The following is a 13,547-nucleotide window of genomic DNA, read 5'->3' on the forward strand; positions in this document are numbered from 1 at the left end:
CTTTGCGTAGTTTTTGAAATATTGTAGTGATAAGTTTGATTTAAAATTGTTTTTACGGTTTATGTATATCAGTTGTGGGGAAAGCACAACTGATATACATAAAACTGAATACGAAAAGGTTAGAAAAACATAAACGATCATCACATGCATGAGCATGACAGTAAACGACAGTTCACTAGTCCATACACCTTGTCGTTTCGTAAAGTTTGTTCCCTTAATGGGCCAAACTGACACGTACCGAAACGCTATAGAGATGGATCGCTAATGGGCCGAGTTGGGTAACCCATCCCAGAACTGACAGCGAGAATGTCCAACATTGTTGGGAACTTCAATAATTGCGAGAGAAGACGGGAACGAAAGATGAATGAGAAAGAAGGAATAAAAAGACAAAGCGAAAAGGGATTTTAATTTAGAGCAAAATCATAGGATTCGTCGCTTTCCACAGCTTCGTCTCCTTTATCCAAACCGTTTTGATTATTATTTTCCAGGAAAAAAAAGTAGGAGGAAAATTATTCAGAGAATTATTGCTTCTCCCTAACGCCTAGAACCGTCTTGCATCTTAAGCAAAGGTGAAATTCTCATTCTCTGATTTGATTCTTTGGTTCTCGATCGTAGAAGTCACGATTATTTAGGTTTGTGATCGGTTACGAGTCCGCTTAGATTCGCATATTGTTTGATTATTGGTTGAATAGAGTATTTTGCTGATGGAGATGAGAGTTGTTTTAGCTTTGTTCGTCGTATTTGATGATTCTTTGTGTATATTCATTCAGGTCTAAAGCAGCGAGATCATTAGATAACGCTGTTACTGCTTATAGTGTGTGGAAGAACAACAACACACTTTGGGTTTATTTATTCATGTGGCCTCTTTGTTTTCTGCTCAACAAGATTTTGAAAGTCCAGGGGAGATCAGAAGAAGGACAAGATGGAGATTCCATTTCTCCTAAATATTCACAGTTTGATCATTCCTTTGTTACTACTAGTCATGGCAGCCTCAATGCTCCATCCTCGTCGTCCCACATGGAAGTAAGACTAGCTATATTCTTTTGTTTCTCCATGTTTGATCTTAGTCTAGTGTGAATCTGAAACTTATAATCATATTTGCTATATCTTTAGGTCCCTCATGTACATCAGCTAGCTTCGTGGGACTGTGGCCTCGCTTGTGTTCTCATGGTTCTCCGAGCTAGCGGCATCACTAGCTGTACTATTGAGGATCTGGCTGAGATTTGCTCCACAAATAGGTCTGCTTATACCTTAAGAAACTTTCATCACCCTCCACTTTATTTTTATGAGCTTTGTCTGCTTCTTATAGATGAGAAACATATAAAGAAGATATTTATCATCAGCTTTTTCTTGTTTTTTTGGTCATTTCTGCAGCATTTGGACTGTTGATCTGGCATATTTACTGCAAAGGTTCTGCGTGGAATTTTCTTATTGCACAATCACATTCGGAGCTAATCCAAATTACTCCATTGAGGAGTTTTACAAGGTATCTCTCAACCTTATATGCAATAAGACCTCTAGATTCGTGTTAATGAAATGTTGATTCTTTTCCCTACTTGTTTCTTCTAATTATCTTCCTTTCGGAAATCATGATGCAGGAGCAGCTCCCTGAAGATCTGCTGCGTGTGGATTTACTCTTTAGAAAAGCACATGAATCTGGCATTGTTATACAGGTAAACCCCCGTTTTTGCCCAATGTTTCGACTTGCTCCTGTGTTGAATAAAAAATCTCTCTATTTTTTTTTGTTCCATTAGTGATGCTCTTGAGATATGTGGCGAGTTTTTCTACCCATTGTTACTAGGACTTGATAATCTACATCATTTTAGCATTTTCTGCGGAAAGTCATGTGTCATCAAACCGTCCCTTGTGTAATCTGTTTGTTATTTGGAAATCAAATTCAATCAACCTCTTCGTTTTTGCAGTGCAGGTCAGTTAGTATCGATGAGATTTCTTGTTTGCTACTGTCGGGGAACTATATCGCCATTGCATTAGTCGACCAAGACAAGCTAAGGTCGGTTCTCTCGCTTCTCGTGTTCTCAAGTTCATTTGTGTCTTTCCTGTTTCCTATGCTTTTGCTAAACGTATGATAAAGAAGTTGCATACTGTTCATGCTCGTTTTTTGGTTTTTGCAGCAAGTCTTGGTTGGAGGAAGTGATTGTCGCTGGTCTTCACAGCAGCAACTCCAGCTACACTGGTGAGTATGCCCCCTGTCTTATACTCTGTCTCGTCTCTTCGAAATAGGAAGTCCAGTTTTGTTATCCTCTTGATATTCTACTTCTGTAATTTATGAAACCATGACATGGCAAAGCAATCACATTATTAATTAAGCCGAGCTTAAAGCCTAGCTGCTCAAAAGAGCGAAAACGCTATCAAGCTTCACCTAAGCGGTTAAAGACTACATTTTCTAAATTCCTTACATCAGTTTGTTTCCTTCGTGTTTTCAATAGGTCACTACATTGTGATATGTGGCTACGATGCTGTAAAGAATGAGTTCGAGATCAGAGATCCCGCCAGTTCCAAGTAAGTTCTGATAATCTCTTACTGCTTTGTTTCTTACAGTCATGTGCCCCTTCGACCTTGTACGCTGAGATGTTGCATCTGATGCATCAATCATCAGGGAGCCTGCCAGTTTCCTGGACATACTCATACTAGTAAAGAATTCACAGAGAAAATATTCTTGCAGGATGCACGAGAGAGTCTCGTCAAAATGCCTAGAGAATGCCCGGAAATCGTTTGGTACAGACGAAGATCTTCTCCTGGTAATCTAAGGAAACATGAATATTTGTTGAGTTTTGGCTTGTGAAGATGCTCTTTGTTCATCTGCTGTTTTCGATGGATTTGTGCAGATTAGCTTGGAGAACATGAAGAAGCAGAAAGAATAGTTCTCTATCTTCTTCATCATCATCAAATGAGTGTGGATTAAAATGAAACCCACCCGAGTGTTCTATCCCAGAAGAGCAATACTAGTTTACATATACATATATATATATATATACGTATAAATGGATGTTGCCCAACATATTCATATAGAGGTTCATGGATCATAAGTGAGTATAGGTTTGACATTGATCAGATTTGTCTCTGTTTCTAAGCTGTTATAGTTATTCCTTGTTGTACAAATCGGTTTTGTCATAAAAGTCCCTTTAGGATGTGAATGCAATATAAGATTTGATTGATTCAAGTTTTCCAGTAATAACAAGACTAATTCCACTACGTTAAAACAAAAGTACAATCGACCGTACCGGATCGAACCGAACCGAACCAATACCAACATATCCAATTCGCGTCATACCAGAACATTCTTAAACCGGAATTAGATTCGGACCAAACACATCATCATAAGATTCGTTAAGAAGATGGTTGTGTCTTTTTCCCTGTCTGCTACTAGCTTGCTAGAACCCTAAAACTCCCTCCCAAAACTCTCCACATCTTCCGAGAAAGAAGATGGAGGAGGATCGTGTTCTCTCATCTGTTCACTCCACCGTCTTCAAGGAATCAGAATCGTTGGAAGGAAAGTGCGACAAAATCGAAGGATACGATTTCAACCAAGGAGTAAACTACCCGAAGCTTCTCCGATCCATGCTCACAACCGGCTTCCAAGCCTCAAACCTCGGCGAAGCTATTGATGTCGTTAATCAAATGGTTCGAGAAGTTAAAGTTACTTTTTGATATTGAGCTTAGTTTTGTTTGAATCAGTAAACATTGGTCTTTGAATTGTATTTGAAGCTAGAGTGGAGACTCTCTGATGAAACTATAGCACCTGAAGACTGTAGTGAAGAGGAGAAGGATCCAGCGTATAGAGAGTCCGTGAAGTGTAAAATCTTTCTAGGCTTCACTTCGAATCTTGTTTCCTCTGGTGTTAGAGAGACTATTCGATACCTTGTTCAGCATCATATGGTTAGTGACTAGTTTTAGTTTAAATGACTTGGCCTGTCTTTTACTTGGGAAGTTGCTGTTTGGTTGATTTTAATGATTCTTTTCAGGTTGATGTTATAGTTACTACTACTGGTGGCGTAGAGGAAGATCTTATCAAATGCCTTGCTCCTACTTTCAAAGGTGACTTCTCTCTACCGGGTGCGTATCTTCGGTCAAAGGGATTGAACCGGATCGGGAACTTGCTTGTTCCGAATGATAACTACTGCAAGTTTGAGGATTGGATCATTCCCATCTTTGACCAGATGTTGAAGGAACAGAAAGAAGAGGTTTTTATTGCTTTCAGTTCTTTTCATTTTTTCGAGTGGGGAGATAGATTATTCCTCTCTTGATGATAATCTTTCTTATGTTGATTGTAGAATGTGTTGTGGACGCCATCTAAATTGTTAGCACGGTTGGGAAAAGAAATAAACAATGAGAGTTCTTACCTTTACTGGGCATACAAGGTAACATAAAAAAAACTTACCCTTTGTAGTATTTTGGGCATGGAAGGTAAGGTAACAAGGTTCATGTCTCATGTGGTGTTTGTAGATGAATATTCCAGTGTTCTGCCCGGGGTTAACCGATGGCTCTCTCGGTGATATGCTGTATTTTCACTCCTTTCGTACCTCTGGCCTTGTCATTGACGTAGTGCAAGGTACCTTCTTTCACTCAATGAGGCAATGGCATGTGCTACTAAGTCTAGTGCAAGACTATTGTAACTAGCAGTGAATTGTAAATGTTTTAATGGATTATAAGAAATGACTGAACCAGTTAATGCTTGATGAACAGATATCAGAGCTATGAACGGTGAAGCAGTCCATGCTACTCCAAGAAAGACAGGGATGATAATCCTTGGAGGGGGCTTGCCGAAGCACCACATATGTAATGCCAACATGATGCGTAACGGTGCGGACTACGCTGTGTTCATAAACACAGGGCAAGAGTTTGATGGGAGTGACTCTGGTGCACGCCCTGATGAGGCAGTGTCTTGGGGTAAAATAAGGGGATCTGCTAAAACCGTTAAGGTCTCATTCAAACCTTCTTTTGATTTTTTTCGCGTCTTTACTAGTGTTTTGAGTTACATTTTTTGATGATGGATCATTTCTTGCAGGTATACTGTGATGCTACTATAGCCTTCCCTTTGTTGGTTGCAGAAACATTTGCCTCCAAGAGAGAACAAAACTGTGAGCACAAGACCTAAGCCCAAGAAAGCTTACGTCTCATTTATCGGTTTGTTCTTCCATCTTGTTGTTGTACCCTTTGTCCTGCTTTACATAACATTCATCTCTAAAACAATACTACCTCCTTTTGACAAAAAAAAAAAATTGGAAAAAATGGTTTCACAAGAATAATATTTTTATGTGCTCAATAAATTTTGTATTATTTAATGACAGTAAATTGTTAATGTTAGAAGATTAATCGAGTTTACTGGCATGCTATTAGTTTAAATTTATTGAAAATTGTTAATCACAGAAAATGATATATTTATGATACATATTTAATGTGTATTCTTAATAATTCTTAATGTGTGAATAAATGAAGAATATTATGTGTGAGTATATTTTTGGATTAATTCATCCAAGTCCAACATTATCAAAGTTTCATGTATCATTACTTTTCATCTTATTCAACATTATTATTCAAAAACAAAAAAAAACCTTAAAACTTTCACCCATATGATTATTCCACATATTAATAACAAAACCATATTCGTTGAGAAAACTACACCCTGCGAACTGGTATAACCCTGAGAGGAACCTTTCTAGTGACAACAAACTGAGATATCTCCTCCATACTAAGCTCTTCCGGTTTAGAACCATCATACATCTTCCAATCAAACCGGTACAAGAGATTAGCAATAATCTCCTCGAGCAACGCTATACCATAAGCCATTCCGGGGCAGTTCCTACGACCAAACCCAAACGGAACGTACCCTTTGCTCCCCATGAAGTCGACGTGCTTCTCCATGAACCTCTCAGGGATAAACTCATCAGGTCTGTCCCAGTCCTTAGGATCACGTTGGACCGCAAAGAGATTCACAAGTACTTTGGTGTTGGGAGGGATATCGTAGCCACCTACTTTTATCCACTTGGAAGATGTCTGTCTCGGAACTATACCTGGTGGGTGAAGCCTCAACGTCTCCTTAATGATACATCTCAAATAATGCATTTGTTCTATTTCATTACTGGTTATCTCAGCTTTGGTCCCAACTACGCGTTGTACTTCTTCTTGTGCTTTCTTTAAAACTTCAGGGTTCTTGATGAGTTCCGAGAATAGCCACTCAAGCTCCAGTGCTACGGATTCTATAGCCGCGACAAATGTACCCTACAGTTGGACCAAGAACATTTCAATAGCTGACTTATACATATGCATGAAAGCAATGTTCTAAAATCCCTAGTGTAAGTGGATGTTTTATAGACAACCGACTAAGAAGATTATTTGGGATCTAGGTGGAGCCAAATATTAACAAATGATTTGTTATTTATTATATATTATGGTTTTTTTATAAGTTATAAAAATTATATATAAAAAAACAGACAAGCTTGTCGAATTGCACTAACATTTTGATTGATTTAACCGATTGATACCATTTTAAATTGATTTAGACTAATTTAGAAATATTTAAGACGATATAAACTATTTAAATTTTTTGAGTTGGATTTTAAGAAAATTGTTTTGATTATTACCTATGCGCCTGATTTTTAGAACATTAAATGGAAGTATCTAGAGAATGTTCCACATACCTTCATGATAGCTTTGACATCGTAGTCATATTTTTCGACGTCTCGTAGGCGAACAAGAACGTCCACATAGCTCTCCTTCTCTCTTTCATTGATGAGTTTATCCATGATACCGTCCAACTCCGAGTAGATGTTCTTTAAAAGAGTTGTAAAACCCGTAAATCTGTCGACCCAAGCGAAGCTCGAGTACATATCACCAACACAGAAAGCTCCCATGAGCTTCTTGAACTTAACATCCCAATCCAAAAACTTCTTCGTGGTCTTATCTTCCTTATGGGTACTACCCGTGTACGACCTAAGAAAGATATTGCTCACCACGATGTTGAATATATCCGTTATATCGACATCTTCGCCTTTCACGTTATGAACATCAAGTGTCTTTAACATACTCGAGATCTCTTCATCTCTCATTGTCTGAAACTTGTTGACAGCGTTTTTGTTCAAGAGATGAAGAGCGCCCACTTTTCTCAACTGCTTCCAGTGGTCTCCATAAGGATGATAGACCATGTCTTGGCCATTACCCTTTAGACCTTGGAGGCTAGCGATAGCGGGTCGGTTCGAGAAGTCAATGTCATGGTTCTTGGAGATCTCTTCAAGAGCAGCAGCGGATGAGACCACGAGGTATCGAGTTGCTCCGAAGTTTACGAACATGAATGGTCCATGTTTGAGGGAGAGGTCGTGGAGTGACTTGTGTGGTAAGTCGCCGATTTGGTGGAGGTTTCCGATGAAGGGAAGCTTTGGTGGGGATGGAGGAAGGTTTAGCTTTCTTGATTTGTTGTTTTTCTTGATAAGTGCGAAGATGATAAGTGGGAACAAAGCTAAAAGAGTTAAAAGGAAAGGGTTTGAGTTAGAGAGGATCTGCTCCATGATTACTATCTCTCTTTCTTTAAGTTTGGTGATCACTTGGTTTGATCCAAGCCTTGTATTTATAGCAGTTAAGAGGGTTATAAGTATTTGTGTAGAAAGTTGCAGTCAAAATGAGCTGGCTCCTTAGCAAATATCTCTTCAATGTACAAAACAAAGACCCGAGACCAATAGCATTGTTATTCAATTAAAGTTAAGAACTACGTTGTTGAGCGTTCAACCTTTCTGACACCATCAGATTTTTTTGTCAAACATATAATATTTGTTTAAGAGAGGGTAGGAGTAATGGTTTGTCTTAACAACTATTTTTCCAACTAGGGCAATCATTTATTTATTTTTATCTTAACATATTATATACTTCCCACTATTTCTGAATTCAAATTTGATTTTAAAATGAAAAAGCAAAAAAGTGTTATGTTAATGTGTGCTAAAAGCAAATAAGCACTCCATATTTTAACTTAGAAAGCATTTATTAATGGATTTTTTTTGACATTATTAATGGATATTTAATGGAGTTAATAAAATTAAAATTGGTCAAAGTCAATTGAAAGTCTAGATTTATGTGGTTCACGTTTTTTCTTCCACGAGAAAAGTAGAGGTTTCAACAAATGACTTTTCTTCCGAAGATTAAACCCACCGCTTGTATTCCCTTAACGATAGGTCGATGGTTGATGTATATTTATCAGATAAAACGACATTGACTCGCTACAATAATGACCACCGCAAGGCACCAATACTATCACTACCGAAGTTGGTAGAAGACAATAAACGTGTTGGTAGATAGTAATGGTGCTATTTGGAAAAGAATGATACAATGGTAAATTTCTTTTTCATATCAAATAAAATGGATAAATAAATGGAAAATTCATTTTGCAGGTTTTTGTTTCTACATGCTCATTATTTATATATATAAATGAAAAATTCAGATGCCAAACAAAAAAAGTATTAAAACATTTATTACACTTCTAATATCAAAAGAATCCAAAACATGCAAGATGTTCACCAATTATGGAGGTCGAAAAGGAAAAAAATAATTGAGCTAAAAACAAATGGAGTGAAAAGAAAAGACTAATATTAATTCACGAGAAAGTGTAAAGTCTTTGTCAATGGGTTCAGCCGGTCAGGTCACGTACAGAGTACAGTGGCTTGCCAAAGATTTCCAAAGCATGTCTAGCAGAAGGACATGATTTCAATCCTTGTTTTCTAACCAGTTAAGTTCTAATTTCTTGACTGATGAAATACGGTTGTTATTATTATTTTTTGCTAAAATTTAATGGTTAAGTTTATTGTAAAAAATAGTTTTTGTAAAAGACAATTACAAGAGGAAGCTACGTTGTGCCATTCGCTAGTGGTCCTCCAATTTTGCCATGTACTTGGTCTTCAAAAGAGTTCGTTCCTCCCATCTTCCTTGAAAACTTGGTTTTACAGTGGGCCAGTCATAGAAACACACACACATAACTCGTTAGTAAGATTTTAGCGAATTGTGTGTCTAAAATCTCCAACGAGCGTTTACGCATACTTTGAAAAAGTAGGATTTGTACTTTATATGAACTTTTGAGCGAAAGTGGAAAACAGTTCATAAGTATTCAACATGCAGTCTGCCGTAGTATTCGAAAACTTGATTTATTCAAAATTTACAATAAATTGCATTATTTTAAATAATCAGACGGGATAATAAATTTGGAAGTAGTAATCATTTTCACACTGTATAAGTTTCCAAATAGGTTTTCAATATTAAAAAACGTTCTATTATTGCGTGTTAATGTGAACAGATGTTTCTATAATTTTAAACCATAATTGCGACAGTACAAAATCATCCATATTCAATTTTATAAAAGTCAAGACCGGCATTGAAACCATAATTTTTGAACGGAAAGTATATTTTGACTTCATAATATTTCTGAAATTTGAAAGTTCAGGATATTTGATCTGCGTTTACCTATAATTTTAATACATTTATAATACATACTGCAGATGATATTTTTCTCTCGGTAGGAAGTTTCATCGAGATTTCAGCATGCATGGCTCTTTTTCTTAGCGTGAATATACATTTCTGCAAAAAGAAAAAAAAATACATTTGTGTAATTTTTTTTTTCTCTTTTCCTTTGGTCGTCGATTCCAAAAATAGCTGTCTAATTCAGACTTTATTGACGAAGCATGTTTTTTTTACGTAATTGACAAAACACGCTACTTATAGTACAATCGCACTAGTCATACATATATACTTTTAAAAATGATCCTAAAATGTGTTATTGGATTATTTTTTCCAATCTCTCTAATTTTATCAATACTGATTTCTAACTTCTTGGCTATAATCTATCTTTATAAATTAAATATATATTATTCTATTCTTTGGGGATGATTGGTAAGTGCTGTAGCTTTATATTTTTTGCTGTAGAATTTAATCTGTAGATTTATTTGCTGTAGCTTTCCTTGCTGTAGATTTCTAAAGCACTATTTTTTTGCTCTGGAAATAAAGCTCTCTACAGCCATATTTTGATTTTGCAGAGATTTTTTTGCTGTGAGCTTTTTAAGGAAAGCAAAGCTCGATTGGTTGAGATATATAGCTGTAGACTAAATTTTGGCTGTCCAGAGCATCTACAGCCCCAACCAATCATCCCCTTTATCTAAGAGGCCCAACTGCGAACACGACCGCTTAAAGTAATGCGTAGGAGTAAAAGAGTTGAACAAGATTAATCGTATGCGGTTCAATTTTCTTTTGTAGTTTTGCGTTTGGTCACAGCTGACCCTTTTATTTCAAGAGCATGTCCATTGACAAGTTTCTAAAATTTATTATAAAAATAATGATTATAAAACAAGTTGATATTTCAAATTTGAAACTTTAAATAGTTTTCATCAGTTTAGAGCATTTTAACTTAATACTCATTTATTTTATATTACTATTTTTATTATAATAAAATTTAAGAAAATCACTTAGAACCTATCAAACAGATTGTGAGTAGAAAATTTATTTTTTAACTTCATTTTGTCCTTATAGGTGAATCGGTTTTCTTAGGTTCCGAATGGTAACATTCGTCCCGCACCGCACCGCAGTCAACAGTAACAAAAATCTTTATATATACCATATATCTATACATTTTTATAACTGTCAGAACCACACCGCAGTCAAACCACTTGTCCCGCACTGCTCAATCCGCTGTTACCATTCGGAATCTTAATCGGTATATAAATCGTTTGAGCCATTTGACTGAATACATATTGTAAAGAATTATCATTTATCATTTGATGAGAAATTAATCAATCCATCACTTAAACAACTGGTCAAATCATTCACCTTTTTTTACCTACTTTCTGATTCCGCTCACGGCTGAAAATCAATGCTGATATATATAATTTTTTATTAAAATTAAAGTTCAGAATTATTAAAGAAAAAAAAATAATAGTAATAACTAAAAAGTAAAGACCGTTCCGTCAATAAAGGAAAGTACACGTTACAAAGAAGATTTGGCTCCGAATAGTGACTACGGATTGAACGATGCGCGCGGGACAAGCAATTTAATTGCGGTGCGTTTCTAACAGTTATAAATATATATAGATATAAGATATATATAAAGATTTTTGTTACTGTTAACTGCATGGCGGGGCGGGAAGCGGATTACCGTTCGTAATGTATTCGGGTAAAAATCAATGCAGTTAATTAAATGTTGGCCTGTACCGGGCATTGTAGCTTGAGCCAAATAAGTTAAGATACACTGTAGTAGATAAATAATCGTAAAATTGATTAATAATATGATTTGATAGCATGCTTACACAAGGAAACGGCCTAATTCTTGCCGAAACATTATTGAAAACCGAAATAAATAGTTGTCACTTTTTTTTTTATTGTCACTCTTACTAGCAAACCAAATGCATTGACCCCATTTATTACTTAAAAATGGAAACCCTTATTACATAAACCCTAGGCTTTGCTCTTAAACCTTTGAACCGGAACCAGCCTGAGAGGGTACTTCTTTGCGATAACAAACTGACTTACCTCCTCCATGTTTAGCTCTTCCGGTTTAGAACCATCAGGCAACTTCCAGTCAAACCGGTAAAGGAGATTCACAATAATCTCCTCGAGCAAAGTGTTACCAAAGGCCATACCAGGGCAGTTCCTACGACCAAATCCAAATGGAATGTACCCTTTGCTCCCCATGAACTCAATGTTATTTTCCATGAATCTCTCAGGTATAAAATCGTCTGGATTTTCCCATTGTTTAGGGTCTCGTTGGATAGAATACAGATTCACGAATACTTTGGTCTTCGGAGGGATATCGTAGCCTCCTACTTTTATCCACTTAGATGATGTCTCTCGTGGAACTACTCCCGCAGGGTGGAGCCTCATTGTCTCCTTGATTACACATTTCAAATAATGCATTTTTTCTATTTCATCATTGCTTATCTTTGATTTGGTCCCAACTATGCGGTGTACCTCTTCTTGTGCTTTCCGCATAACTTTGGGATGCTTGATGAGGTCGGCCATCAACCATTCTAGCTCCAATGCTACAGAGTCTACACCCGCGACAAATATACCCTACAATTGAAACATCTTTAAGAAAGAGACAATCTAAAAACAATAATTAATGGGCAAATTTCGAAATCAACACTTTTAAAAAGTTTATTCAAAAAAATAGCACTCAATTATATTTTTATACATATTATATTATAAAAAAAATTCTAAAATAGCATTATTTTGAAAATAAAAACACTTAATTACTCTAACTCTTAAATCATAATCCCACACTCTCTTACTACTAAACCATAAATTATAATCACTAAACCCAAACCCAAATATAAAACAAAAATTGTATTTTTTAACTTTTAACTAATGATATTAAGTGTTACCAAAAAAAATTAATGTTAGTTTGAAAAGAAAATTTTGTGTGCTAATTTTGTCACAAAACATAATTTAGTGTTATTTGAAGGTATTTATTAATTATTAGGTTATGATATTGAATATTCGATGTTGTTCAAAAAAAGATATTGAATATTCGATATGATTTGATATTCACTTAATTTCGATAAGAAAAATCCAGATAGTAATTTATGAATCGAATGCAAATAAATATATACACACACCTGCATGATTGCTTTGACGTCGTAGTCAAGTTTATCGTTGTCTCGTTGATGAATAAGTACATCCACGAAGCTCTCCTTCTCTCTTTCACTGATGAGAGTCTCCATAATACTATCTAACTCCAAGTAAGTACTCTTTAAAAGAGTTTTGAAACCCGTAAACCTATCCATCAACCCTAAGATCGGAAACAAATCCTCCACGCATAAAGATCCCAAGAGCTTCTTGAACTTGACGTCCCAGTTCAAGAAACGCATCGAGCTCGAGAGCCCTTCCTTTTCTTCCCTTTTGGAGCTACCCGTGTACGACCTATGGAGGACACTGCTTACCACAGTATTCATCATATCCGATATATTGATCTCTTCGCCTTTTAGGCTCGAAAGATGAATAGTCTCCAACATACTCGAGATCTCTTCATCTCTCAACGTTTGAAACCGGTGGTTCACGACGTTTTTATTCATCAGATGCATTGCGCTGATCTTCCTTAGTTGCTTCCAGTGGTCTCCGTAAGGATGGTACAACAAGTCTTGACCATTACCCATTAGAGGATAAACGCTAGTGTTGGTGGGTCGATTCGAGATGGTAATGTCGTGGTTCTTGGTGATCTCTTCGAGGGCATCAGCGGTCGAAACAACTAGGTATGGAGTGGTTCCAAGGTTCACGAACATGAACTGTCCATGCTTGAGTGAGAGGTCCTGGAGTGACTTGTGGGGTAAGTTACCTATCTGATGAAGATTTCCAATGAGAGGAAGCTTTGGAGGGGATGGAGGAAGTTTTATCTTTTTTGATCTGATCTTATTTTTGAGAATTGCGAAGAAGAGAATTGGGAACAATGCGAAAAGAGTTAAAAGGAAAGTGTGTGAGTTGAAGACGATTTGCTCCATAATTCTCAGGGTTAAGTTCACTTTCTGCTGTGATCACTTGTTTTATTTGATCTTCCCTAGGCGTCTATT

At 36.4% G+C, this 13,547-nt stretch overlaps 4 protein-coding genes across 4 annotated transcripts; 2 read left to right on the forward strand and 2 right to left on the reverse strand.

Annotated features, from left to right (window-relative positions):
• Nucleotides 1-355: 355 nt before the first annotated feature.
• On the forward strand, nucleotides 356-3,176 carry LOC106419062 (guanylyl cyclase 1). The gene is made up of 10 exons (XM_013859816.3): nucleotides 356-569; nucleotides 771-1,023; nucleotides 1,114-1,238; nucleotides 1,375-1,486; nucleotides 1,599-1,673; nucleotides 1,923-2,011; nucleotides 2,133-2,194; nucleotides 2,448-2,520; nucleotides 2,684-2,759; nucleotides 2,847-3,176. Exons 2-10 carry the CDS (start codon nucleotides 856-858, stop codon nucleotides 2,880-2,882), a joined length of 816 nt encoding a protein of 271 aa, XP_013715270.2. The 5' UTR covers nucleotides 356-569; nucleotides 771-855; the 3' UTR covers nucleotides 2,883-3,176.
• A 166-nt stretch (nucleotides 3,177-3,342) lies between these two features.
• LOC106419026 (deoxyhypusine synthase) lies at nucleotides 3,343-5,338 on the forward strand. The gene is made up of 7 exons (XM_013859772.3): nucleotides 3,343-3,642; nucleotides 3,727-3,897; nucleotides 3,984-4,202; nucleotides 4,293-4,379; nucleotides 4,465-4,570; nucleotides 4,705-4,940; nucleotides 5,027-5,338. Exons 1-7 carry the CDS (start codon nucleotides 3,445-3,447, stop codon nucleotides 5,114-5,116), a joined length of 1,107 nt encoding a protein of 368 aa, XP_013715226.2. The 5' UTR covers nucleotides 3,343-3,444; the 3' UTR covers nucleotides 5,117-5,338.
• Nucleotides 5,339-5,505: 167 nt separating this feature from the next.
• LOC106419464 (cytochrome P450 71A1) lies at nucleotides 5,506-7,658 on the reverse strand. Its single transcript, XM_013860253.3, has 2 exons — nucleotides 6,660-7,658; nucleotides 5,506-6,240 (listed from the first exon to the last, which is right to left on the reverse strand). Exons 1-2 carry the CDS (start codon nucleotides 7,521-7,523, stop codon nucleotides 5,638-5,640), a joined length of 1,467 nt encoding a protein of 488 aa, XP_013715707.1. The 5' UTR covers nucleotides 7,524-7,658; the 3' UTR covers nucleotides 5,506-5,637.
• A 3,581-nt stretch (nucleotides 7,659-11,239) lies between these two features.
• On the reverse strand, nucleotides 11,240-13,536 carry LOC106419182 (cytochrome P450 71A1). Its single transcript, XM_013859936.3, has 2 exons — nucleotides 12,600-13,536; nucleotides 11,240-12,054 (listed from the first exon to the last, which is right to left on the reverse strand). Exons 1-2 carry the CDS (start codon nucleotides 13,476-13,478, stop codon nucleotides 11,440-11,442), a joined length of 1,494 nt encoding a protein of 497 aa, XP_013715390.2. The 5' UTR covers nucleotides 13,479-13,536; the 3' UTR covers nucleotides 11,240-11,439.
• Between the last annotated feature and the right edge of the window lie 11 nt (nucleotides 13,537-13,547).

The sequence above is a fragment of the Brassica napus genome, chromosome A10, assembly GCF_020379485.1.
Source record: "Brassica napus cultivar Da-Ae chromosome A10, Da-Ae, whole genome shotgun sequence".
NCBI classification, from domain to species: domain Eukaryota; kingdom Viridiplantae; phylum Streptophyta; class Magnoliopsida; order Brassicales; family Brassicaceae; genus Brassica; species Brassica napus.